The sequence below is a fragment of the Phacochoerus africanus genome, chromosome 12, assembly GCF_016906955.1.
Source record: "Phacochoerus africanus isolate WHEZ1 chromosome 12, ROS_Pafr_v1, whole genome shotgun sequence".
NCBI classification, from domain to species: Eukaryota; Metazoa; Chordata; class Mammalia; order Artiodactyla; family Suidae; genus Phacochoerus; species Phacochoerus africanus.
In genome coordinates, this window is record NC_062555.1 from 23,026,370 (window position 1) to 23,053,621 (window position 27,252).

At 42.8% G+C, this 27,252-nt stretch overlaps 2 protein-coding genes across 6 annotated transcripts; one reads left to right on the forward strand and one right to left on the reverse strand.

Moving 5' to 3' along the window:
* The first annotated feature begins 653 nt into the window (after positions 1–653).
* LOC125112657 (cytochrome c oxidase assembly protein COX20, mitochondrial) lies at positions 654–6,377 on the forward strand. The gene is made up of 4 exons (XM_047755001.1): positions 654–1,044; positions 4,969–5,083; positions 5,178–5,241; positions 6,127–6,377. Exons 1-4 carry the CDS (start codon positions 829–831, stop codon positions 6,263–6,265), a joined length of 534 nt encoding a protein of 177 aa, XP_047610957.1. The 5' UTR covers positions 654–828; the 3' UTR covers positions 6,266–6,377.
* On the reverse strand, positions 4,263–25,963 carry HNRNPU (heterogeneous nuclear ribonucleoprotein U). 5 transcript variants are annotated; one of them, XR_007131207.1, is made up of 16 exons: positions 25,040–25,963; positions 24,079–24,190; positions 23,917–23,990; positions 21,887–22,026; positions 20,544–20,643; positions 20,032–20,144; positions 19,113–19,376; positions 18,732–18,851; positions 18,190–18,318; positions 17,647–17,815; positions 16,645–16,899; positions 16,151–16,335; positions 15,748–15,819; positions 10,225–10,295; positions 8,248–8,344; positions 4,263–7,675 (listed from the first exon to the last, which is right to left on the reverse strand). XR_007131207.1 is itself a non-coding variant. In XM_047754999.1 (14 exons), exons 1-14 carry the CDS (start codon positions 25,728–25,730, stop codon positions 10,248–10,250), a joined length of 2,472 nt encoding a protein of 823 aa, XP_047610955.1. In that variant the 5' UTR covers positions 25,731–25,963; the 3' UTR covers positions 4,263–10,247. The 5 variants fall into 5 exon arrangements, 3 of the variants coding, with proteins under 3 accessions (XP_047610955.1, XP_047610956.1, XP_047610954.1); XR_007131206.1 differs by having other exon boundaries at positions 8,248–10,295; XM_047754999.1 differs by having other exon boundaries at positions 4,263–10,295.
* Between the last annotated feature and the right edge of the window lie 1,289 nt (positions 25,964–27,252).

Below are 27,252 nucleotides of genomic sequence, written 5' to 3' on the forward strand. Positions count from 1 at the left end.
TTTAGGGTGGACAGAAAAAAAAAAAAAAACAGGAAAAGGAATTGCACTGTTTTAAAGTGCTGAGAAAATGGTCAAAGCCCATCTGCCACCCAGGAGGCCCACACGCAGATTTCACGTTAAGCCGCAGTCCTGGGGGAGCGAGCATCCGTGGACCACCACCCAGCGTACAAGGACGCGCGTCGCAGCCTTTTCCCACTTGGCCCCGCCCGCCCTCCCTTCCTGCACGGCGGGCACAGACGTCCTGACGCATCCGCATTGACGAGCTGCTCCCTCCATTTTGTCCCCAGTCTCCTTCAGGCGCACCGAGCGGCGCTGTTTTAAAGCCACTCCCAGATGGAACCAATGCAGGGAGGCGGCGGAGTGGGTGCGGGACCACGCTTTGCCGGAGCCCGGCACTCGGGGATAAAGGACGGCTGGTGCTGGTGGAGCTGCCTGGGGCGCCCAGGGCTCGACCCGGGCCGGAGGACAAAGGACACAGAGGGGACGCGGGCAGCATGCCAGCACGGGCCGACTTCCGGGCCGTGAGCTGGGAGCGTGGGGCGGGGGAGGGGGGTCCCGTTCGCAGGACAAAGCGGCGGCGGCGCGCACGCCCCATCCGCGCGGCCCCGCCCGCCGCGCGCGCCGGCGTCCAAGCACGCGCGCGCGCGGGCGACGGTTAGAAATGGCGGTTGGGGCCAGAGGGGCGGGCGGGAAGATGTGCCGCCTCGTGGTGCTAAGAGTCCGGGCCCGTAGTTGCTTCACGAGCCCTCTTCCTCCTCCTGGTGCAGGCCCTCGAGATGGGGAGAGCCGCTGTGGGGAAGGCGTGACTCCTTCAAGTGAACAAAGGAAATGGCGGCCGCTGCCGAGGAAGCCGACGCGGACAACGCTGCAGCCGCCGATAGTGGGAGACGTTCCCTAAAATGGCGGACTGCGCGGCGCGGGCGGGGCGAGGACGCGGGCGGGGCGTCCGTTCGTGGCGGCCCTCGGCGGCGGCGGGGCGGGGCGGAGGCGCCGACTGCTCGCATGGCCGCCACGCCGGAACCCGGCGAGCCCGGGAAGGGGAAGGTAACCGGGGGACAGCGGGGCGCGCGGGCTGGGGGCGGGGGTGAGTGAGGCCCGGGCGGGCGCGGCGCGTAAGGACGCGGCCTCTGGAGCTGCGAGACCCAGACGGGAGCGCGTGTCGTTCGCTTCTCTGCCCGCGGACAGACACCCCCCCCCCGCCTTCCGTCCCTTTTTTACCTTAATTACCGTGGCTTTAATGACATACACGAGGAGGATGAGGGGACAGGTACCGGTAATTTACTGCCGGTCACAGACTCATCCCTTTGGGAATATTTTGTCTTGCATTGTAACTTGCTAGTGAAGAGATTGCAAAATTCCCTGAGGACGGCTGCCTTGTGCAGCAGGCTCTTTGCTTCACTGAAAGCGCTTAACTTAGGGGAGTTGGGAAAGGCTGCGGAAAGGTAATCGAGTGAGTTTATATCGAGAACTGGAGGGTCAGATGAAACGCTTGAGGTTTTTTCTCCTTTACCCTTTCGCTCGACCACGTGGACTATGCAGGATTCTGTGGACCCGATCGTTCCCATCGCTGGCCTTCCTGCTCTGCCTGGCCCTTGTGGGCTACCCTGTAAAATGGATAATTTCACTTCTCTGTCTAAAACCCAGTCGTATCAGTCCATTGCTCTCAGGTTAAAATCCGAATTTCTTGGCCTGGAAATGTGAAGGTTGTTACCTAACGCTGACGGTTCAGCCTTTGACTCTTCCGATGCTTTGCCGGTGGTGGATTAAATAAATCTAAACAGGGCCGTCTCTGGCCTCCCCTGCAGGGCTTCCTGACTCCCTAAAGGAGACAGGTGCTTCTGCCTCCACCTGCCAGGACACCTTGTACACAGCCGTATCGTTAGACTGGAAGTCAATCTATGTCTTGTTTTTAAGAGCGGGGGACCCAGTTTGATATCCTCAGTGCAGCTAACAAGTGTTCATGAAAACATAATGCCCCCCTCAAAAAAAAAACCCACCTTAAAATAGTAAGCTATAGAGATAGTAACATTGGGTCAGTTATTCACAAATATTTATCGAAGACCTACTGTGTGGCCACATGTGCGGAGATGTGGGATATGATGGATTTTGCAGAACGGCTGCCTTCTAAGGAGACCTTGGTGGTGCTGTTTCCAGAGTGCACGGATAAATGTCTCCTTGAAGAGAGTTAAAAGGGATAGTAAATTTGTTAAGTGGAGAAGTTTAGTTCTGCAGTGACAAGGAGCAGAAAAATGGGACGGTAGCTTGGATGGGTGGCGGGGGGCTGTAAAGAGAAGGGTGGTTTGTTTTGCATGTTTCTAGACCAGAGATCATTAAGTACAAATGTAAGTAAACAAGGGACAACAACAGAAGTAGAGTTCTTGAGAGTCCAAAGACTAATCAAATGCACAGTGAAGACATTTTATTATTAGTTTTTGTTTTAGGGCTGCACCCGTGGCATACAGAGGTTCCCAGGCTAGGGGTCAGATCAGAGCTAGAGCTGCCCGCCTACACTACAGCTCACACACAGCAATGCTGAATCCCCAACCCACTGAGTGAGGCCAGGGATTGAACCTGCAACCTCATGGCTCCTAGTTGGATTCGTTTCCGCTGTGCCACGATGGGAACTCCGAAAACTATTTTTTAAATAAAAGTAAGGCCAGTTCCTCCTTCCAAACAAAAGGCAGAATATGAGCATCAAGGCAGATACATTTAGCAGTGGGAGATGAAGCAGCTCTTGATGTCATCTGCTCTATTCCCTATAAATTATTAAAATGGCTTTCTTCTTAGGAATCTTTTTGAACTTCCCTTAATTCCATCAGAGTGCACTGGTAAAGCTGCAGCCGCCTTTCTAAATTCAAGCTTAAAAAATACTAGTCTACCCCAAAAAAGCCTGTAATTTTAGTTTACAGTTTTAAGGCTTTGTTATTAGCAGGTAAACCTTAAGTTTGCAGACTAGGGGAATAAAAGAATGCCTATACCTTTCACTGTTACAAAGGGACTTTAGGCTTGGACCCTCTATTTACAAGAATCATACAGTTCTGTGTCCTCTCAAAAACCTTATATATGTTGGAGACTTTAATAATACAGTATTCTGGACTTGCTTTTAAGTCATCAGGAGTCTAAACTCCACTTGACCAGTGACCAGGAGGCCAATTCTGTACTAGTACTGATTCTTAAGAACGGTCTCTGTACATCTTACCAGTTTTGCTACACATTGCAGTTACGTAGTTGGTTCTGCTACTCCCTATATACATGTAGCTTGATGTCCATTTTCCTGCTGCAAGAGAGGAGACTTTCAGGGTCACACTGATTAGCACTCCGCCGGCACTTACTAGCCTTCTACTTAAACCCTGAGCCTGCTTCCGATGTATCATCACAGAGAGGCCAGACTTAAAAACGGAAAATAAAGGGCCTGGCACTAATGCCCCTTAGCATCTCCAAATTACAAGGCTGTTTATTAGGCCAGCGTTGGCTTCTCCGCCTTGGCACTACTGACCATATCCAACCGAGGCAGTTTTGTTGATGATGTAGCAGCAGCCTTAATTTCCAGTTCCAAACATTTAACTCTAAAAGCAGTTTCTCCCAGGGTGGGTGGGGAGACTACCCGTGTTTCCCAAACATAAATGCCAATTGAATTGGCATCTCAGGGTGGAATTTGAACATCTCCAAAAAGCTCAGTCACCCAGCTGACTGAAGCAGCACCATTTTATGCACGTGGTAGAGAACTAAGGTGGATGAGTTTCCTTATGCAGGAGCTTAAGAATGCAGCACACCCACCCCCGGTCAAGAAATATTTGCAGATTCTACTGCATCCTGGGGTGACACCTGGGAATCCAAATAAAAGTCTGCACGCCCCCCCCAACCCCCAACATGCGGTGTTTGGCCTGCCCCGGCCAACACTTGGTTCCTTTTATTTGCTTATTAAGATCTCTGCCTAAATGGGAAAGCCATCCAGCTGCTTGCTTCTGAGGCAGGAGACCAACCCCCCACACCCCTGGACAATGGCCTAGCTACGGAACCTCACACTCTCTGGGACCATAAATTCCATTGGGGGCTTGACCCAAGGGGGAGATTTTTATTTTTGCTAAATTAAAAGTCTTGAAAAATTAAATCCTAATCCCTTAGTATATGGGAAAATTTGCATTTAAAATAAGTCTGCAACTTTAACAAGCACCTGCTATATTCTTGAGGTAAAACAAGCTGGGGTTGGGGTGGTGGTGAACAGACGAGACAAAGGAAAAATGTGCAAGAGAATGACCCAAGAGAGTAAATAACTTTTGCTTTATTAGGCGCCAAGTCAAATCTTGACTGTAGAAGGAATTACTACCTGGCCCAATCGTTTCACTACAGATAGGGGCCAGATAAAAAAAATATATTGTACAGTCAACAGTTAGTGCCAGAGCTGAGACAACCCAACCCTCTAGGTTTCCACCTTTTTTCATCCATACAAAGTGGTTACCATGTGCTATCAACAAAGAAGTAAACTATCAAGTCCAACACCAGCAAGGAAACAGACATTTGTCATAACATGTATTCTTACAAACACAACTGAGGCTCACCTCTTTACCTAGATCGTTTAAATCATTAAAAGACTTAAAAAAGAGCAGTGTAGCAACATGGTTAGAACAATTTCATTTCCCCCATGTATACCTCTCAAATTATTAGGAAACTGTACTTTTTAATTTCAGTGATAGCCAAATTCCAAATGACTTTACACAGTTTAAAGAGCTCATGAAACACTTTATGCCCTTATCTCTAAACCAGTCAACAAATTATGGCATGCCATAATGCCCCAACCAATGGAGATTTAATCTACCCTGTTGCTTACTTAGGACTTTCTGGTCAAATTCTCAAGGTTTCCATTTTAGAGCTGCATTATATATCAAAGCAGGATGACTGATGATCTTAATCTTTGCCAAACCACCCTGAAGTATTTTCTCGTTCAAACTAGGTTCTTATTTTTCCTAGCCATTTAAGCTCCTAGGAATCTTAGATGTCGAGAACACACCCTGTGCACGGGAATCAATATTACATGGTTCGTTGGGATCTGTTGTGGCTGGCCTTGGACACTTTTTGTTAACGAGTGAGTATCTTTTTTTTTCCCTCTGCATTAAAAAAAATGAAGTACAATATATAACATGTAATGTATAATTACAGTGGTTATGCTTCCTTGACAGGTAGAATCAGAAGATCATGTGATGTTGCAGTAGGAGGATTTATCTTGGTAACTTTAGGATGCTGGTATGTATGCTAAAATTCACGAAGCTCCATTACTGTGATAGGTTTATCTAATTCCAAGCATATGTTCTACTCAGAGCAATTCCCACCCTCAGTGATATTTATCTTACAAAATACTGCTGGAACATCTCAAATCTTTTAAACATGTATATAAACACACATGTCATTTGTCAGATGAACAGATGAATGCATGCCATTAGTGCATCAATGCCATGTCAGGATTTATACTTCATTTAGGAAGGACTCTACTTTTTTTTAAATTAACCTAAATGCACATTTCATCCCTGCCTATGGCATTTAACATCTAAAAATATTACTTTAAGGAGTTCCCATTGTGGAGCACTGAAAACAAATCCAACCAGCATCCATGAAGGTTCATCTCAGTGGGTTAAGAATCCAGTGGTGCTGTGACGTAGGCTGGTGGATGCAGCTCCAATTTGACCCCTAGCCTGGGAAATTTCCATATGCAGCCCTAAAAAGCAAAAATAAGTAAATAAATAAGCCACTTTAAGAATGCGTGCACAACCACTGTCATCTGTAAGCATTTACAATTTCTGATTATAAATTTCAAATTTTAGTTTTTTGTGGGTTTTTTTTTTTTTTTTTGGTCTTTTGTCTTTTTAGGGCCAAACCTGCAGCATTTGGAGATTCCCAGGCTAGGGTCGAATCAGGTACAGCCGCCGGCCTACGCCACAGCCACAGCAACACAGGATCCCAGCCATGACTGCAGCCTACAGCTCATGGCAAGGTTGGATCCTTAACCCACTGAGCAAGGCCAGGGATCAAACCCGCAACCTCATGGTTCCTAGTCAGGTTCTTAACCACTGAGCCGCAAGGGAACTCTGGTATCTTTTATTTATATTGATTTGTTCATGTTCTCCTTACAAGGTTCCATTGTAGATATAATTATGCAAAGCTAAGAATCCAGGAAAGAGTTGCCAGAGAAGGAATTAAAAACAAGATTTTATATGAAAGTACCCACCTTGATCCTGAAAGAAAAACCAACGGGAGCGGCAGCAGCCATTGAGCAGTCTTGAGCATAGAAAACCCAGATAACCACTTCAGTGTGAACTACAGCAACATTTTATGTATCATGAGAGAGCTTTCAATCAAGTAAATAAAGTACTGTGTTAAGTTGTCTTTTTTCCACAGGTTTCTGACTATCTACCCCATTACTGTGGTCCTGTATCTCATCATACGTAACATACCGAGTGTTCAACACGGTTCCCTGCAGTAAGCAGTGAGCACCGATGTTCAACAAATCCTCAGGTTGCCTTAAGAACCAATGACAACTGCTATTACTGTACCCTGTTAAAAATTAAGGGCTACTTCCTGGTTTCTGTCAGACTTAAAACTAATTATAGACTGTCACTTTGCAGTTGTTATTTTTAAAATGTACCCCACTGCTTCACACTATTCTTCCATTCCAACAGGCAAGTCATCTCTCAGCAAACGCTTTTGGCTGGTCTAAATACTTTTTTCAAGTAGGAAAGTGTTTTTTACTTAAGTAGAATTTAAATATGCACATGGTATGCATGAAAGTATTTTCAGAACATGTTTGGTGCAAAGGAAAAAACTGCAGAACTAGTCATAATGTAAAGACATGGAGATAGAAAAACAAAACTCCACACCCAACAAAATCCACAGCATTCATTTACAGTTTTAATATCAACATTACTTTTCAAAAAATAAAGCACAAGCTCAGAAACCTTCCTAAGGAATGATAAATCTGAAAAAAGACACCAGTGTCTTAAGATAGTGGCATTATTTATTATTGGTCCTATTGATTACCACAGTGAGCTAAGCAGAGCAAGGAACAGATGTCTTGAAACTGTATTCTGTTCCATATCCCTTTTCAGGATAGGTGGAGCTTGCTCTGGTTCACCTCAGCAGAGAGGCAGCAGCATTTTCCCTCCCATGCCCACTTTCTCATGGCTGTCCTGAGGGGTGTGTGTGTGTGTTTTACCAAATGAGTGACTGCCAGACATGTTCTAAGAGATTTTTATTGATCCTAATCATCTGGCAGCCACCAAAGGAAGGACCTGGACATTGATTAGGGAAGGCTATTAGGAGAATGCAGTTTGCAAGATCACCTGCCTACTGTTGCTGACACAAAGCTGAGTGCAGTCTCCATGACCCAAGGTCAAAGGCAGCACTCACTGCATGAGTCCGGGTGCCAGAGACTGAGAAGTCATCAAGTCAGATATTTAACAGTGTGTGAAGCCACTTAAAGTTCTCAGCTTCAGTTTAATACCATGTGACATAAAGTCAGCAAATGGATTAAGTAACTCAAATCACTTCTAGCTTGAGCCACTATGATTAGATCTTACCCTGAGTAAGAGAAACCTCTCTGGGCGGGGCTGGTCAAACTTCCAAGGCCTTCAGCAATTACAAGGTTAGTTCATTTTCTCAGCAAAATGACTGCATAACTGGAGATCTGGATAAAAACAGAAGTACAGATACTTAGTTGGATTACTTTTCAAATGTCACTTCGTGAATTTCTATCCTTAGCATTTTTCCTTCTTGAACTACTAATCAATTATTGGACCATGTAACACGATCCATTACATTGCTATTGACCACCCTCGGTAAGGCCGCCAAGTTGATCTTGACATTGCCGCTTCTGGTCCCTCCAAACCAATCTTCTTCCACTCTGCCATCCAACTTCAGGTTCAAACTGTGTGAAGTTTTGCCAAGCCAAGGCCGCCGAGAACTGAATTCATACTTTGCTCATACTTCATTCTCTTAGAATGCCTTCCACCTCCTTGGCGGCAGTCCATTCTCTTGCTAACTTAGATCACAGCCTCATTTAAGCGCTTCTACTTGCTTCAACAGTAGTAACCCAGTAGTCGGCACCTCCCGCTGACTGTAACTGTCAGTTTTCTTCCATCTCTACATCTCCCATCAAGTATCTCATATGCAGCAGTCAACATGTTGATTTACTAAATGTTCACTGGTCCCCCTCATCCCAAAACTTACATTTTCCCAAGTTTAAGCTGAGTTACCTACCTTCCACACCCACTGGGAGCCTCCAGCTGCACTGCTTCCTTCCATTAAATCCGAAATTTCATACTAGGTGATAGAGCAGTTGGTACCAGCTAAATAGCTGATTAAAATAGAATTGTTGTCATTAGTAGGTTTAAAACTTTTTGTGGGCTTACCTATCATTACCTAAACTATCTCCAAGTGCTTTTTTATGCAACCCACACCCCCCTCTTAGCCCTCCCTCTTTGCTTTACCTCTGTAAAGGGACCTCAGGGAATTTAACGTTAACTAGCTTTTCTCTGGACTTTTGATTTTTTTATACTGACCGAGTCTGCCGACAAGAAATTTTGACTATGCCTAGCACCATTATTTGAGTTGCAAGCATCTCTTCAGTCTACGTACCTCTACTCCATCGCTGGTTCCCCTTTGCTTCGATTATATAATTCGAGGTCTATATAATAAATTCAGGATTCCTGTTTATGCACTTTTCAGCAAAGAGCTAGGGATCAAATAGGGTTTGAATCCTCTATTCCTAGGTAAAAATCTGTGGTGGAGGGGGATTAAGGCACCCCTTTCAAAGTCATGTTAATATACACTATATTTTGGGTAAGCAGAATACCTTGATGAGGAAAGTAGAAAAAATAACAATGATTGCTGTGGTTTTTAATGGCCCTCTAAAATAACGTATTTTTGGAAGCATCTTAAAGTATGGCCCAGGGGTCATCAGATCAGGTCAGTACAATATATAACAATATCCTCTACCACCCAAATATTAGTATCTTACAAACTATTTTGTATATTAAGTTTCATCTTTAAATTTTCTCTTAATAGGGAAGCTTTTAGGGACCAAAAACTAAAGTTTACAATTCTCCAAAGCTTGTGATGTGAGCACTACTAAGTCTGTTGCAAATACTTGTTTTTACAGCCACTGCATTCACCTTAACTCTTCATTTTCTAGAGAACAATTTTTCCAAGTATAATCATGTAAGTACTAATTTAAAGGCTTCTATTGTTCACAACAATTTAACAGGTGCTATCTGTCCCACCTTTTTTCCAGAAAGAACTCTCACTAAATTATGAAACACCCATTATATGACCTACCCAAGGGTTCAAATCTGCATATACTGGTTTCTCAAAGGGTTAAGTTTCAATAAAAATAAACTATGAGAATGAATCATTCGAAATGAAACATTTTACTGTCTAAATTCTTTGTTTTTGAAACAATTTTCTAGTCTCATGGGTTTTTTTCCTCAGATGAACAGAAATGGTTTTTACCTTGTCTTTTCTTCCAAAGCCATTATATACAGAGCTGTATTTCACTGAGGAGATCCCGATAGTTTTATTTCTTCTCAGTACAGCACCCAAGTCCTCTCACTTCACCAAAATACACTATTTTGGAGTATGTAGTGGGAAAAATGAGTTTCTTCTAGGCTTATCAAGTCTTTAGATAATTTTGGGGCAATTAAAGTACATACTCTGCACTAGCATAGCCAAAGCCCTTGCTTTAAGTTCACTTTCTAATTGATTTTATGTATTGTTATAAATTTACATCACTCCATTATCCAAAAGAATCAATTTTCCAAGTTTTTGTAAGCTCAAAGTATTTATGCATTTAATACAGAGGTAGGAAAACTTGGGGAACCCAAGGACAGGGTGTTCTTTGCATTTGAACATTGTGAGGAAGCATTTAAACTACAAGTAGGAAGGGCACTGAAACATGTATAAAACAGTAAATAGAGGGAATTGGAACCATTAGGATAAGGACCTGGCTTTCAAAGGACTTGGCTCTATTTGCATGTACTGCCTTCAACTTACAGAAGAGGACCACCGACTGCTAACACACATTTCAGGTATGCAAAGGAGGTATTAAGAGAACCTTTCTTTCCTGTTTTAGAGTCTATCCATCTGGTTACCGATATTCTCCCTTTCCCCATTTGTCAAAGTTAAGTGCAGCCCCAATAACAAGTGTTAAATGTACAAGCAGCAATTAATTTGGAATACCTATTGCAATCACTGGAACACATTTACTTGGGCCCTTTTACTCTTCCACACAGCACATTCACATGGACAGACTAAGGAAAAGGAGATGAAATTTAAATCAGCACGTTATTTTCTGCTTTATCTTTCAAAAAAAAATATAGTAAGTTGGAACCTTTGGTTGTACTTAAGCACATCTCATCTCCCTTAACTAGACAGCAAGATAAAAGGATACCTTATTAGCAGCTACCATACAAAATTTACTGTTACTCAAGGAAGCATCAGTCCTTCTTCTCAAGTATTGATTTCATTTTCTCTATGTATGGCACCCAAGTTACACGTCTGCAGTGGCCACCTCAAAGGTCTTGGTTGCTATTGTTTTTTACTATTTCTTAAAATTTGTGGCAGTGCTTCTTTAAGTCTTGGCAAGTATAAAATGTTTGACTGGGCAAAAGCAATTTTACTTCCTGTAAGGTCATGGAATGGACTATTAGAGGATCGGCAGGAAAGAACGTGAATAGTTCAGTGTTTATGGGTTGGACCCCAGTTTTCCAGGCCTGTAACCCCTGCAAAATGTCCACTTGGGCAGATAACCCAAGCCGGACATGTTCAGGAGTAAGTGCTGTGCCCCTGGGATAGCTCAGCGAGACACTTGAATAAGTAAGAAATTAAATAAACCTTCCCATAGGACAGTTCTCCATTTGCCTGGACTGTTAGCGCATCACTTTTGACTACAGTATAAGTTTCCCATACCCAAGTGTATGTTGATCCCTGGGTAAAAGGAGAAAAAAATTTTAATACCCCTAGGTTAACAATTAGGAATTACTACACATTATATACAATTAAGTTCTTGTCCCAATAACTCACCTAACCAAAGGATTAGTCATGTCCTGGCCTATCACTTCTCTGCAGCATTTATTCCCCCAATATTGCATCTACATAATGCCAAAAACTCGATAGCACATTCCCAGTCTAACTGCACATCCTTTACACATGTTAAATTTCCTGATAATTTGGGGTTAACATCATGAATATTTCCAATCTGCTTTTCTTCATGGACTAAATTCTTTCAGCAAACTAAACATATCCAATCCCTATTATTTTCAGTCAACTTGCTAAAGTGTGAAAGTACAGAGAAGTGTATCATCTTTTGTTAGCCATTTCCCACCTACCTAGAGCTCTCAAGTTTTTGAGCTCTGTCTGCATGGCTGAAGTTTACTAAACACGACCAGGACATATATAGTATACACAATTAACAGACCATAAAGAAAAAGTAGGTTATTTCAACTGTCCAATTTCATAAGCTTAGATTTTAAATTAACGTTAAGATACTTGGGGAGTCTGGATTTTAATTTTTCTTCCTGCCTCAACATACTCAGGGGCACATACCATATCATTACTGTAGGTCACTTCCAAAGTAATTCTCAAGGGTTTTTTTTTAGATATCAAGGTTATAGTAAGAAAGACTAATTAAGACAAGCATCATTTCAACAGCAGTTAGGCAGACAATTTATTTTTTTGAATAACTATCTTATAAACATGTACCTGTGGTACTAAGTTAAAAACAGGGGAGCAGAGCAGCCTATTTAGGCTCAAGCACCATAAACTGGCTAAATCTAGTAACTGCATGTTTTAGTGTAGAGGTTATGGAATGACTAGATATGGCCACTTTCCAATCTAAAAATTATCCGGAAGAAAAGGTTCTCCACATCGGGCTATTATATATATACTATAGTTAAACTATTTTTAAGTTAGGTTGCGGCAGTTAATGACTTGAAGAGACCATGGTTTACCTAACTAAATTCAAATAGCTGTTTAGAGATGTGAGGCAACTGGAAAGATTCTTACTCAATGCACTAATTTAAGAATCCCCTAAAACTCAAGCATTAAGTACATAAACTAAGCACTGCAACTTCCTGCCACACCATTATATAAACACCTCAACTTCAGAGCCCCACAAGTATGAAGAAAATTTAGATCCAAACCATTTCAATAATTTTAGAAAAAATGGCTTTTAAAGACTATCAGTTATCCTTCCAGGAGAATATTTCAGTGAATATGCTAGGGGGTTGGAAAGAAGTTAACGATTCTCTGCTACAGGCTCCACTTTTTAATGCCTTCCTTAGTAGACTAAGTTTATTCTGGTTTAGCTCTTTAAAAGCATCTACAATCAATCAGTTCTCTATATGCGAAGGTGTGCATATCACTGGCCTTAGGGATATCTCATTTTTATTTGTGCTATGGGCCCTGTTATAAAAATAATCCAAGAATAAAAAGCCAATGTTAAGTTCAAAAGATCAATTCCCACAACTGAGGCAAATACAGAACACCATCTGTCCATGCATATCAATTCCCACGAGGTACAAAAAATACCTCTCAAATACTAATTGTTTTCTTTCCTGGAAAAAAAAATTTCCAAGAAAACTGTCTTTGAAAAACTTTAATACCTTGTCGCTAGTGGCTCAAGGCATCTAGTTTCATACTTATTTTTAGACAGGCTCTATCCTAGGCAAATGAGAACTTAAATGTTTTAAGGATTTAATAGGGCTTCCTTCTGTCATTTCAATGTCAAATTGATTTGACTCCTTCAAGATTTCATCTTGCTGTCTGAATACTAGGGCCAGAAGCTGGTCTCCACCTCCTGGGTCAGAGCCAGAGACCTCCACCAAAGGCTAGATATGTGTAACAAGATGTGACCTCCCAGCAGCAAGTTTCCACAGTTCAGTTACTTCATCATTTCTATCTTAAAAGAATTTTTTGTTCTTGACTAACCTCCTTATGCTTTCATATTAAGTAATCAATCTAATCCAATTCTTGCTATCTATAACACTTTCCTGTGAGAGCATCCCTTAAACCAAGAGCACCCTCACAGGTGAATTCGCTCAAGGTATAGTTGGGACATCTGCTCAGAACTGTACCTGTTCACGTCTGGTTATTCAGTGTTTTGCTTGCCAGAGGGGAGGGGGGGACAACAAGCAAGTTTCTCGTTTAAAGATTCTGTTCTGCCAAACTTGGCGGTTCTCGATCTTTATCCCTCTGGCTTACCATATGGCGCACTCCCTCTTAATTTAATACTGCTATTACTTCCATACAAATGCAGACATTACTATTGACCTTGAAACTGCTTCATGCCAATGGTTGCTAGCATTAATTGCTAAAAAGACCAAGAGCCCTTGAGATGCTATCTTGCACTGTTAAGTATTCCCATGGTTTACTACTGTAGAGTATAGCCTTTGTGCCAAAAATTCAACTGAACCTACACCAAAGAAAACTCAACTCCAGCTCATCTTGTAGAAAGAAAATTCGTAGGAGTATAAGTTAAAAATCTGATTTAAAACGGCTGAAACAGAAATCTAAGCAATCAGAAATATAAACAAACCTGTACTTACCAGAAGCAACCTAAAACACCAAACACTAGACTGATGTCAAGTTTTTAGTTCTACAGTTTGACTCCTGATTCCTCACTTCACATTAGTGAGGGTCCTTTAGAAGATTAAGTGTTCTGTGCAAACCCAATAAAATTACAAGTAGGGGATCTAATGTTATCACATAACTACAGTTAAGTTAGCAGTGTTGTGTAGTAGTGAAATCAATGACTGGCTTGCATGATGGCTTCTAAAAGCATCTGTTCCCAGAGTTTCATGTCTTATAGATGTATATATAAAATTATCAGTTGAGGACAGCCATTAGCATTTTGTAAAGATGATAAACTTCTTGTAAAGAGTGTTAACTTCTCCCAGCCAGTACCTTTTCCCCTCATTAAATGTTAAAGTCATCTGGGGGGGGTGAGGGGAAGGAAAGAGTTCAACTTTACTTCATACTTAAAAATCAGTTCAGTATACATTTAAGTTTTTAAAACCTAAATGTTCCAAGTACAGAGTAAAAGAATAAGCTGTCCAGAAAGCACACACTTAAATGTTCTCCTCTTGGGAGAGTCATAAAGGGATTTTGAACCTTGATGGCGAGAATCCCAAAACGAGAGTAAAATGAATTCTTTTTATTGCAAACAAACGTCTAAATTAATTTCTCCACCCACTTTCTTTAGAAAGAAAAAGAAATCAGCAGGCTAAGGAGATACCCATTCAAGAACTGACATGATTAAAAATTAAGATATAAATGGGTGACTCACAATTTCATTAGCTTACAAAGATGGTGGAGTTAACTACTACAAGCACACTAGTTATACAGTATTTTGTGGGAGAAGGGCATACAGACATAGCTAACTTCATATAGATCCCATTAGACAACTGGATTTACAACAAGTTTTTTTTTAATAAGAAATGGGCAAAGCCAGCTTTCTTTTCAGAATCAAAATGCAGAACAAATGGAAAAATTATGGTATTTAACCTTCACAAGTTTGAGCCTCCACAAATAATGCAACCAAGTTTTACATTTTTAACAGCCCGTCTACATACACTCCATCTTCTCTATCTTAGTTCCAAATTTTACCTTCATTCCCAATTATACAAATTCCACCGTTATTTAAAAAGAAAAGAGCCTTCCCAGTTATTTTCAAAAACTACTGTTTAGCTTACCCCTCCACTACTCAGCAGACTACAGAGAGGATGGAGTGTAACATGAGCAGTACAGAGTCTTAGGCAATTCATGAGGACTGCTCAGTCCTTACATGAATCTGGTTGCTAACATTTCTATTATATTGTGACAATGACTCCCGACTGTTATCTCTGTGAGAAATGGGGGGAGTAAATTCTTAATAAAAGACACCAGGTACAAAGCAACATTTTACTTTTGTTGTGATAAAAAAAAAAAAGTCACATTTTACAGATAAAATGTAGAACCCTGAAATACTGACACATTCTCTTATCGTGCACAATGCTGAGGTTCTCTTACGATTCACTTTAAAACTGCAATTAAAAATGTACAAAAAAGAAAAGAAAAAAAAAATCAACCCACAAAGCTTCTAAAAAAGGAACCCGCAGGCACTTCCTCTTGTGGAATGTTTAAAAAGTTAGCCTACTAAAGAAAACAGTCGACTTCTTGTGAAGGTTTTGGAGAAATATGTATCAGTTCGTTTTATTTGGGTATTCAATAATATCCTTGGTGATAATGCTGACTCCATGGCTTCTGACCCCAGAATTGCTGTAAGAGAAAATTTTTTTTTTAAAGAAAAAACATCAATAAGCCACTCAAACTGCTTTTAGGAAATGACAATCTAATTCAGAGTAATTGCTGGAAACAAACTTACACCTGTCATACCTCTGATTTATCAAGCCAGATTTAGTTAGTATTAATAGCCCATTATCAATACACATTACAAGAAGAAACAGTATGACTTGGTTAGTTTATACAAGTAAAGCTAACAGTAAAAAGAACCATTTGTATTAAATAATATTACTTCATTAAAAAATACTACATTACAGCAAACTCCAACCTATTTTGCCTTTAAAAGGTAACATTATGGCTACAACAGCTGCAACACAACTCACATCTTACCCTGTAACACTTATAAACAAGTTTTCAAGATTGATTTCTTATGAACTCAAAATACAATTAAATGTACATAAAAGCACACAAGGAATTACTTACACCCTGCTGCCACTGGTTGTAGCCCTGAGATTGATTTTTGTAGCCACGATTGTTTCCTCGTCCTCTGAAGTTCTACAAAAGAGAAAAAAACCTTTAAGAATTCAAAGCACAAGTTGTTAGGGGAGAAAAGGGGACACAAGGCAGGGAAACAGACAGACTGCCAGCCATGAAAACTCTGAGCACTGGCTGCAGCATTTGCTCTCAGGTGATACTATTTATTTGTCATATGTGACATCATCTACTTGTTACTAGTTAACGAACCTGAAAAATCAATGTCAATTAAATTGACTCATTTTACCATCACTATGCATATAATGCCCCTGTTTACAACTCTTCCTGTAGCTATGTAATGTCATTTAACTTTCCAAAACAGAGAAACAGCTCTGCAGGGATCCTAACTTACCTGGTTGTAGTTCCCTCTGTTGGGCATTCCACCTCTGTTGTAGTTCCCTCTGTTTGAATAACCGCCTCGGCTGGGAAAAACAGGGCCTCGAGGATATGGATAGCCAATTCCACCACTTCCGCCTCCGCCACCGCCTCTCTGGGGCATATTGCCTCTCCTATTATATCCACCACGATTCCCAGGAGCTGAAAACAAGAGACCTTTCATGTAATACTGTATTATACCTTCTCTACATACACCACTTTAGGGCTATCGTGGACCGTTCCTTTATTATAGAAGACAAAGATTTTACTTAACCATCTGCACAGCCTCAGGCGTGTACGACCAAATCACAGTAAGATTTTAACTATAGTTACTAGGACAGCTAGGATATGAGATCGAAATCTGTTGATGTTAAAATCAGTTAAATGAGACATACCCAAACTAAGAGTATATATAGGTTACCAATTGCTTTGATCATGAACCAAAAAAAACAACACTCAAAGTGAACTTGCCTCCTCCTCTGAAATTTCCACCACGCATATTGAATCCACCACGTCCTCTATGGCCACCACCTCTGTTAAACTGGTTCTTGCCACTCTTATTTTTATTGCTCTTCTTTGAGCCTGTGTTCTGTTTCTTTTCTGGTGGAAGAGCCTTTTTGCTTTCTTCCTTATATTGCTCCAAAAGTTTTTGGGCTTCCTCCTTCTGAAGCTCAACATAGGTTATTTCATCAAAGCACTCAGCTACTTCTGGCAAAGTAAAGTTTCCTACAAGAAATAAAACACATTACACAGACATTCACAACTCTAAAGCCTCAATTCTCAAACAGTTTTAATTCTTGAACACATTACCTACAGATGTTTTAACTGTACTTCCTAAATAGGAACTTGTTTACAAAGAGTTATTTTTAACTCCTGAAACAACATCACAGACAAAATTTTTTATAGATATAACTCAAATAATATTTAGGGGAGTTCCCACTGTGGCTCAGCCCGTTACAAACCCAACTAGCATCCATGAGGATGCAGGTTCAATCCCTGGCCTAGCTTGGTGGGTTAAGGATCTGGCACTGCTATGGCATAGGGTGGTAGCTGCAGTTTCAATGCGACCCTTAGCCGGGAAACCTCCATATACTGCGGTGCGGCTCTAAAAAGGGGAGGGGAGAAAAAAAAAAAGGAACATTTCCTGCAGTGGCATAATAGGATCTGCAGTGTCGCTAGAGACGCTGGGACACACAGGTCTGATCCCTGGCCTGGCAAAGTGGGTTAAGGATCTGGCAACAGCTGTGGCGTGGCATAGGTCACAACTGTAGCTCAGGCCTGATCCCTGGCCCAGGAATTCCATATACCACAGGACAGCCAAAGAAAGAGAATAAATTTTAAAACCTTTTTAAAAAGGAATATTGGGAGTTCCCATCCTTTTTTGCAGCCCTAAAAGACAAAAAACAAAAACAAAAAACAAAAAACAAAACAAAAAAAACACAGACTGTTGAACGGTACAATTGTATTTCTTACCTTTCATCTTGAGGACTGCATGTTCTGGTAGGTCTTTTCCCTCGACTTCTGCTTTCTTCTGTGTTCTCTGCTTATAGTCTTCATCTTTTGGGCAAACTACAACAGCTTTTCGTTGGAAGCCTGCAAACAGGCACATTTTTCTCCTCTGGGCAGCAGCAGACACATTTGTCTTTAAAAAAAAAAAAAGTAAGTTTATAACCCCAAGCATTAATTCTATGAGTAAATATCCATCAGTTTGACTTTTTCTTTTTCCTTTTTTGTCTTTTTGCCATTTCTAGGGCCGCTCCCGCGGCATATGTAGGTTCCCAGGCTAGAGGTCCAACTGGAGCTGTAGCTGCCAGCCCATGCCAGAGCCACAGCAACGTGGGATCCGAGCCATGTCTTCGACCTACACCACAGCTCACAGCAATGCGGGATCCTTAACCCACTGGGCAAGGGCAGGGATCGAACCTGCAACCTCATGGTTCCTAGTCAGATTCATTAACCATCGCGCCACAATGGGAACTCCTGACTTTTTTTTTTGAGTTTAAAGTTACAGCTTACCTGATCCAAAATGAAATTTCGTTTCTTACGGGCAGCAATCTCAATAAACTTCCCAAGACACTGTGGAGCTCTCTGCAACAGTGTGTTCAGTTTTCCAGTATCTGCCATTTGCTTCTTAAAACCTGCCACCTATTTTCAAAAGTAGGTAGTATTTTAAAATTCAAATATTTTTATTATTGCTACAAAAGATTTCATCATGTAACAACACCCAACACTCTTCTTTTTTATCTACTCGACGTTGAGAATTCAAAAAATTTCTAAAAAATTTCAGTGAATGTCTGGTATCTGGGCAATTTTTGTCTGCTGTGGCTTAGGTCACTGCTATAGCTTGGGATCCCTGGCTGGGGAACAGCCAAAAACAAAACAAAAACCCAACAATGAAGCCTAGTCACTGGAAGGCAGTTTTAACCTGAAGAGCCTACGTAAGCAACCACTCTTGTCTAAGATACTAACAAACTGATAAAGACAATAGACAAAAAAAGGATTATCTAGAACACCTTCTAGTCTTTTAACAAGGCACAGATCCTGCCTATTTTACTTACCATCATTTTATCCATAATGGTGTTTGTTCCAAGAATGTTATATTTACCAGGATTTTCTGCTGCATGTTTAGTAACCCAGGTAGTTTTCCCAGCTCCTGGCAAGCCAATCATCATCACCACCTACAATGGAAAGAATTCTTTAAATATTTTTTAAAATGCACAAAGACCAGGTTTACGTATCTAAACTCAGAGCCTTTCAATGGGAAATGTGTTTTTGGGGACAACTTAACACTCCACCTATAAAGGGAGAAGACTAAGAAAAATCACTAGAACATGTATGGCAGTTTATAACTTAAATCATCCAACTCTGTCATTTTTGCAAAAGCAATCTTCAAAAAAAAAAAATAACAACTCATTTTATTTTTTTTTTAAGTAACTTACTTCACAATCTTTCTTCTCTTCAGGCCCCTTTGGTCCTCGAACTCGATCCTCCAAGGGGACATTCTGGATAAAAGTATACTCTTCAGGTATTGGAAAATATGGCTTCTCCTTCTGACCAAAATTAAATTCCACTGCGCAGTTGTGGCACAGAACATGTGGGAAGAGTGGTCGTTCAGCAAGAACTTCCTTACTGATTTTGAAGGCAATGCCAAGATCTTGTCCATTCTTTGCATAGGAGAGTTCTACTTCATCACTTTCAAAGTTCTGTTAATCAGAGAAAAAAATTAATGCATTGTAACCTGCTTCTTACACGCCTTCTTAAAGAAACCTCCCAAATCAATTTAGGAGTGAAGCTTATCCTGTGAAAAACATTTAGGTTAAATGTTGAAGAGCTTTCTGATAATCAGAAATTAATATTGCCCTAAAAGATTACATTTTCAGATCAACTTCCTGGTAAGTGGTTTTCAGTCAAAATGAATTAGTATTGGAAGCTGACATTAATATAACTGAAAAATATTCTCAGGAGTTCCTGTTGCGGCTCACTGGTTAATGAACCAGACTAGTATCCATGAGAATGAATGCAGGTTTGATCCTTGGCTTTGCTCAGTGGGTTAAGGATGCAGCATTGTAGAGCTGTGGTGTGTGTGTAGGTCGCAGATGTGGCTTGCATCCTGCGTTGCTATGATTGTAGTGTAGGCCTGCAGCTACAGCTCCAACTGGACTCCTGGCCTGGGAACCTCCAAATGCCATGGGGGCGGCCCTTAAAAAAACAAACAAAACAAAAACCTCTCAGAGGACTTTCCTGGTGGCTCTGGTTTGTTCCCTGCCCTGGGAACTTCCACATACCCTGGGCACAACCCAAAAAACAAACACAATTCAACTATTTGCTATTTATATATACAAAATAAATTAGACTTACAGCAAAACATGTGATCACATCATTTTCATCAAACTTCTCTCCATAATCTTCAGTCTCACAGTTGCATGTTTTTATTCCTTTTAGAGAATACCCGTAAGAAAACTCTTCTTCACCTAAGAAAATAATTACCTTTCATTAAATCAACAGTCCAATGACCCACATGTTTTAATATTCAAGATGTAGGGTTCAAGAGAAACGATAAAGTATGTCACCTAATATACTTTGACTTACACTGACTTTTATACCCGATAATCAAAGTTAGGTAGTTATTTAACTGGTTGACAAACTGTATGCTCTGGATAACATTCTATTTCAACCAGTCATAAAGCAAGTAACCATAAAAAGAAATTAAAACTTACCCAGTGCATACTAGATGTTATCATTCATCTCTAACAACATTAGCAGAATGTATAAAAACAGGCAAAGAAAAGTATAGAATGCCTTCTATTCTAACTACTGAAATCAATTCCTAAACACTCATGAGTACACAGACATTAAAAAAAAATTTTTACCCAGCAACATTCCACTTGTGGTTAGTGACCAGCCAATCCGAACTTCATGAATATCAATATCTTTTGTATATAAATGCCTTACTGGGATCTTCTCTGTAACCTGCAAGTCAAAACACACAACTGTAAATCAAGGATGATAAACCACTAAACTAACCCTGGCTTAGTCCATGTGGGCAATGGGTTAATTATTCTGACTACTAGGTAGACACTAGCAAGTTCACTTCATGGCTCAGTGGTTAACGAACCCAGAACCCGACTAAAATCCATGGACGTAGGTTCGATCCCTGTCTGGCCTTGCTCAGTGGATTAGGATCCAGAGTTGCTGTGAGCTGTGGTATAGGTGACAGCTGCTGCTCTGATTCAACCCCTAGCCTGGGAACCCTATGCTCCAGGTACAGCCCTAGAAAAGCAAAAAAGACACCAACTCTACCCCCTTCCCAACATTTATAAGAACTTGAAATTGAATTAGGTATTGGGTTGATTCATTTTTTTTTTTTTTTTTGGTCTCTTGCCCTTTTAGGGCCGCACCTATGGAGTTTCCCAGGCTCGGGGTCCAACTGAAGCTGTTGCTGCCGGCCTACACCAGAGCCACAGCAACGCCAGATCCAAGCCATGTCTGCGACCTACACCACAGCTCACACCAACACCAGATCCTTAACCCACTGAGCAAGGCCAGGAATTGAATCTGAAACCTCATGGTTCCTAGTCAGATTCATTTCTGCAGCGCCAGTGTGAACTCTCCGATTGACATTTAGAAGGTCATTAATGTCAAAATCACATAATCTCAGATCCAACTAAAGCATCCCTTTAACTAAGGTGTTTTCCTCCGGAACAAAAACAAGAGCCCAACCACTGTTTGTATTTTTTTCAAATGCTTGGCGGGCCTTTCAAGCGACTGATTAAAAAAAGCAACAGCCTGGAGTTCCCATCATGGCTCAGTAGTTAATGAATCCGACTAGGAACCATGAGGTTGTGGGTTCAATCCCTGGCCTTGCTCAGTGGGTTGATGATCCCGAGTTGCTGTGACTCTGGCGTAGGCTGGTAGCTACAGCTCCGATTAGACCTTTAGCCTGGGAACCTCCGTATGCCTCAGGAATGGCCCAAGAAAAGGCAAAAATACAAAAAAAATAAAAAATAAAAAAATAAAAATAAAAAGAGGAACAGCCTAAATGAAGGATAGATCTGGTCTACATGGCAACTTTTGTTGTAACAAAATTTAAATTGTTATCAAGTCCCTCTCCTAACCCACAAAAACTAAGTTAACACTAACATCTAACAGCACCAGACAAGTGGAACATCCAACAAAGGTTAAGAGAGGGGGAAAAAAAAAAATTGCCATTTACCTTCATCTCAAAACAGACTTTGCCTTTTGACACACCATAGGATGCTCTTCCTCCAGCCCAAAGAAAAGCAAAACTCTCCATAGTAAGGGAAGAAGCACTAAGGCGATCTCTTGATATTTTAAAATGTAGGTCGCAATTATCTGCAATTATATCAAATGCAAATTTTTCCCATATCCAATATAAACTTATCTGCTTTGTAGACAAAACTTTGTCATTAAATTTTCACATTTCTTAATGTTGCACACATTTTTACAGGTCATGCTGCGGTTCTAATTCAGTTTCAGCCCCACTCCCGCCAAGTCACTCTTGCCAAATTATGAACTAAAATGTACACTACCTATTCAACTAACAAATCAAGGTTTAGAGTGTGTGTTTAATATATAGAATAATCAAGACAATGTGACATTAATACATACCTGGCTCTGCTCTTTACCTTGATTTAGAGGCAAGCAGTAGAGGATAGCAGGAAATCAAAGTGAAGCATGCCAGACCAGGTAGAATTTACCAGTGCCACAATAAAACTGAAGGGAGGCCATGACCAAGTATTTTAAAATAAGAGTATGAGCTGTTGATTCTGCACTTTATAGTTTTAAAACACCAGGGTGTTTAGATCTTAAATTATTCTCTGAAACTTTTAAGAAGGTGGTCCCAACCTATAATACAAACCTGATCGCCTAATACTGTTACTATCGGAGCATTTTAGGTCCCCCCTTTCCCCAAACTTGCCTGTTTATCATTAACAATGGAGAATACACACTCTGGAATAATCCAAACCTCAAATGTCTTCTACCTAGCTGCCTTTGGGTCACTGACTCATTACCATGCACCTTCTGAGTTCTCAGCTGAGGGGCACTAAGTTAGAAAGTTATTCTAAGTTTTTAATGGTGACAGGAAACTAAACCTAAGGTTTGGAATTCTTAAATTAGCTTCACTCTTTAAATTCCTGATCGTTACTGACAGAATTTCCAATTCAAATAGTATTTGAGTTCAACAGTGCATTTATCAAATTGGTATCTCTAGGTCACGAGCTATTAGGGTTGGCCTTCCTGAACCACTGCTTTATTGCCAATATTTAAGCAACTGAGTTTAAAACAAAACATTCAAATCAACTACTTTTCTATGCGCAATTTTAAAAACAAAGACTCCACTATCTTACTGTGTATAAAGCCTATGCAATAAGAAATCAAGACTTATTATTTATGCCTGTCTTACTTATCTGTATATAAACAGTATTCCAAAACATGAGAATCTAAGCTTCAACTCTCTAAGCATTTCTACCCTTTGACTTGTTCATCACAGAAAGAACTGTACTTTCTGATCAAGTTGCTAAACCAGCAATATTTTTAATTTTAAAAATTAGAAATCTGACAGCCAAGGCCCATTCGGAGGTTTGCAATACTTCCTCGTACTCAATTGCAACCCAACTGGGTAAAGTAGCAGTATTTACAGCGCTGCCATTGATACCATTCGCTGCTGAAGAAAGCTAGTGGCCCAGTGATGGGGCCACTGCTGCTGCCCCAGGTCTTTGGAAGAAATCAACTTATGTTAAAGCAGCAGCTACTCAACTGGAATTGAGAACAAAAGAGCAGTTATTGAGAAAATAATATTACAACCGTTCAGAATAGGGAATATACTTGTGTGCTAATGGGAAAAGTCATTAATAAATGTTTAACTAGCCCAAATAGCTCACTTAAAATAATTCCACAAAAAAAAACGTTACTTTACAAAGAAGCCTATAGAAACAAGTTACAGGTTACAAGATTCCATAAGCTAGATAATCAAACACTAGCATTGATTTCACATTCCTACCAATGAGAACTTAGTCATACCAAAAAAATTATCAATTTGCTAATGCCTATAGAATTACCAATACAACTGCTGTACTAAACATCAAGTGACCAAAATCTGAATGTAAGCCCTCATCTTCCTACTTTTAAAAGAACGGTTTACAGGCTTTAAGTTTCCTAACATCTTGGAACCAAAAACCACATTTGACAACTGGGGAAGGGGAGCGAAACAACTTCACTTACAAGTATCAAGACAAACCACTGTGTCGTCGAAATGTTCATCTTCTTCTTCAACAGGTGGCTGAGGCGATTTGGCTCTGAAAGACAGAATTGTCTCTTGATACAGCTTTCCCCACCAAAAACTAAAGAACAGGTGACAAGTAAAACTTGCTTAGCATGCTCTACCTGCTATACTTATTCTCTTCAATATATTCAAAATATCCACGGCCATGGTCTTCTCGAGGTCTTTTAACACCTCTCTTTTTATCTCCGCCTTTCTGTTCTGTTTTGCCGTCTCCTACAATACACGACACCACCTTTTAAGACACCACGTAGCGAAACAACAAACAAAAAAAGCTTTTTTTTGAGGTTCCAAAATGCTCGACTTCCCAATTCATTTTTGTAAGTAGTTTCAATCGAGAATTCAAATGCGAATTCAAAAAACAATCGGCTTGCAACTAGATTCGAATTAGTGACGCAGTACTAAGTACATTACTAATTTTGCCCGTCCCCTCGAAAATTCGAGAAAGCTAATGAAAACTAGCGCGGCCCAGGCCCGAGCCCACGTGTATCCCGGAGAGAGTTCAGGAAGGGGGGGAGGGGCCGAGGCGCCCAGCCCGCACTCCCCTCCCCCACCTGGGCCCGCGCTCCCCGCGGCCGCATTGTACTGCTCGCCGCCAGCCCCGCCCGGCCCCGCCCGCCGGAAGTGACGTCACGCCGAGCCCGGCGCGCCTTGCACAATACCGCGGCCCGGAGCCGCCACGGCGCGCCGCCGGGGCCCCGGGCCTCCCCTCCCCCAGGAGACATGTGCCCGCACCGCGCGCACGCAGCGCAGCGGCGCCGCCGCGGCTCCTCCCCCTCCAGCGGCAGCTGCAGCGCCCCCCCCCCCGGCTCCCCCCTCCCGCTCTAGCCACATAATGGAGGCGCTGCCGCCGCCGTCACACTGCGAGCTGAGGCCTCACGCCTAATCCGGGATTCCCCGCGGCCTCCCCGCCCGCCCGCTCGCCGCGGCCCCCGCCCCCCCCCGGGGGCGCCCTCCCGCGGCGGGGCATCCCTCCCCTCCCCCAGCGGGGCTCCGGCAGGCCTGGGCACGGTCCCCACCCCGCGCGGGCCTCCCGCCGCGCGCAACCAACCACGCAGCACTCACCCGCCGCCGGAGCCCCGGGGCGACCGCCGCCTCCGCCGCCTTCCGCCTTCTTCTTACCTCCCGCCTGCTGCTGGCCCTGCCTCGCCCCGGGCGGCGCCACCGTCACCGCGAACAGCGACGTGGGGCCGCTGCTCTTCCCTGCGGCCTCCTTGGCGGCCCCGCGCTGCTGCTGGGGCTGTTGCTGCGGCGCCGCCGGCGGTTGAGGCTGCTGCTCCCCGTGCCCGTTCTCGTCGCCCGCGCCTTCCTCCTCCTCTCCGAGCTCGTCCTCCCCTTCCTGGAAGCCCTGGTCGTCGCCGTTCTCGTCCTCCGAGGCGGCCTCCTCCTCTTCCATCGGGCCCGAGTCGGCCGCCCCCGCGGCGCCGTTCTCCTCCCCGAGCTCCATCTGGTCGCCATCCAGGGCGGCAATCCCTTCCTCCTCCTCCTCTTCTTCCTCCTCCTCCTCGTCGCCACCGGCCGCGGCCTCCTGCTCGAGGCCTGCTCCCGAGCGCTCGGCGGAATCCCCGCCCAGGTCTAGGCTGCCGTTCCCAGGCTCCATGGCGGGGCGGCCACCGGCCTCCTCGTCGTCCAGCGCGGCCTGGAGACGCTCCATGAGCTCGGCCTTGAGGCCCTTGTCGGACAGGCGCCGCTTCTTGAGCTCCTCCTTCAGCTCCGACACCTTCAGCTTTTTCACATTAACAGGCGAGGAACTCATGGTGAGGCCCCGATTCACCGCTAGGCGCTGGCTCAAACTGGACTCCGCTCACTCGGCCACTGGCGGCGGCTGCGGCTGCTGCTCGGCCCGGGCGGCGGCTGCGGCTGCGGCTGGAGGTGGGTTTGTGCTGCAGAGCGGACCCGCCTGGTGTCGAACGGCGCCAATTCCTTTCACCGAGTTCGCGAGGGAGACGCGGAGACTCGCCTAGCGCGAGCGAGCACGCAACGTCCTCTCGCAGGAGCGGTGCCGCGCACGTAATATAGCCGCCCCGCCCCTGCGCCGGCGGAGCGCCCGCGCTCGCCCCGCCCCGCCCACACCAGTTCCTCCCGCCCCCACCCGAATCGCGGGCCCGGAGCGCGGCGCCGCGCCGCGCACTGCGCTTCCAATTGGGGCCGAGCAAATGGAGGAGGAGGAAACCGCCTTCAGTTAAACCGACCCACTGCAACATCTATTGGTCTTTCCAGCTCTTTGGTGTCGAGGCTTGTTTTGCTCTTTGCCTTCCAGCCCTTCTGTCCAAATGTTTTTAGTCCTCAGACTGGCCTTTTCCACTTGACTCCGCCACCTTTTCTTCCATTTTAGATTTGTCTTATCTATTTCTCCAGCTATTTGTTTAAAACGCCTTAAAATTGTATTTCAGCTTTGATTTGTGCAACACAAATTGGCAATTACAATACGCAGGGGATTTTCTTCCGCTTAATATTTGGTTTAATTTTTCTAAGTCCTGCCTTGCGGATTGAATTTTAAACTCAAGCAGGGCCTTTCTTTTGTCTCTCCCACGACCCCTACTGCAAGCCTTCAAAGATGAGATGCTTGCTTTCCGGAGCGTGTCCTCCACTCCATACTGCAAAGCGTACTCTGCCGGCCTTGTCATGGCACTGTCAGCCAAAGAAGTTAAATAAACCTCAGAATTGCATTTCTGTGTTTTCTTTACCTACCAACCGAAAAGACGGACCTTCTGTAAGATTTATTCCAATTTAGGACCTGGTCGTCCAGTTATGAAAAGTCCCTGTAGCTAACAATGAGGATGAGACCCAGCTAAGATCACACACTTTGATTCTATTCCCGTGTCTCCAGAAATACTTTGGACCAAATTATGCTGAAACCCTAATAAAAGCTTATGCAAAACAAAGGGTTGTGATTTTGTAAATAGAAAATTATCACTCCCGAAAAGAAATGTTATTTCAGTGTGCCTTCGACGTTTAATTTTTCTCTTTACTAAATAAAACGTGTGTTATATTCCTCAAGTTTTAGGTAGCAGTGCCAGAATTTATATTTGTGATAGAGACAAGTATTAAACCCGGTAAAATCTGCACAGGGGCTAGCCAATGTTCTAGTCTAATTTATCTCTGACTAAGGAGGTCAGCTTTACACACTGCTTGGTGCTTTAGCTGGCAGAATAATGCTGCCCCAATTTTAATTTGAAATTTGGAAAAATACACATGTGAACTCTCTTCCCTGGGTCGTATGATTTGACTGATCGATAAATTTTATTTTTATTTTTTTGTCTTTTTAGGGCCGCACC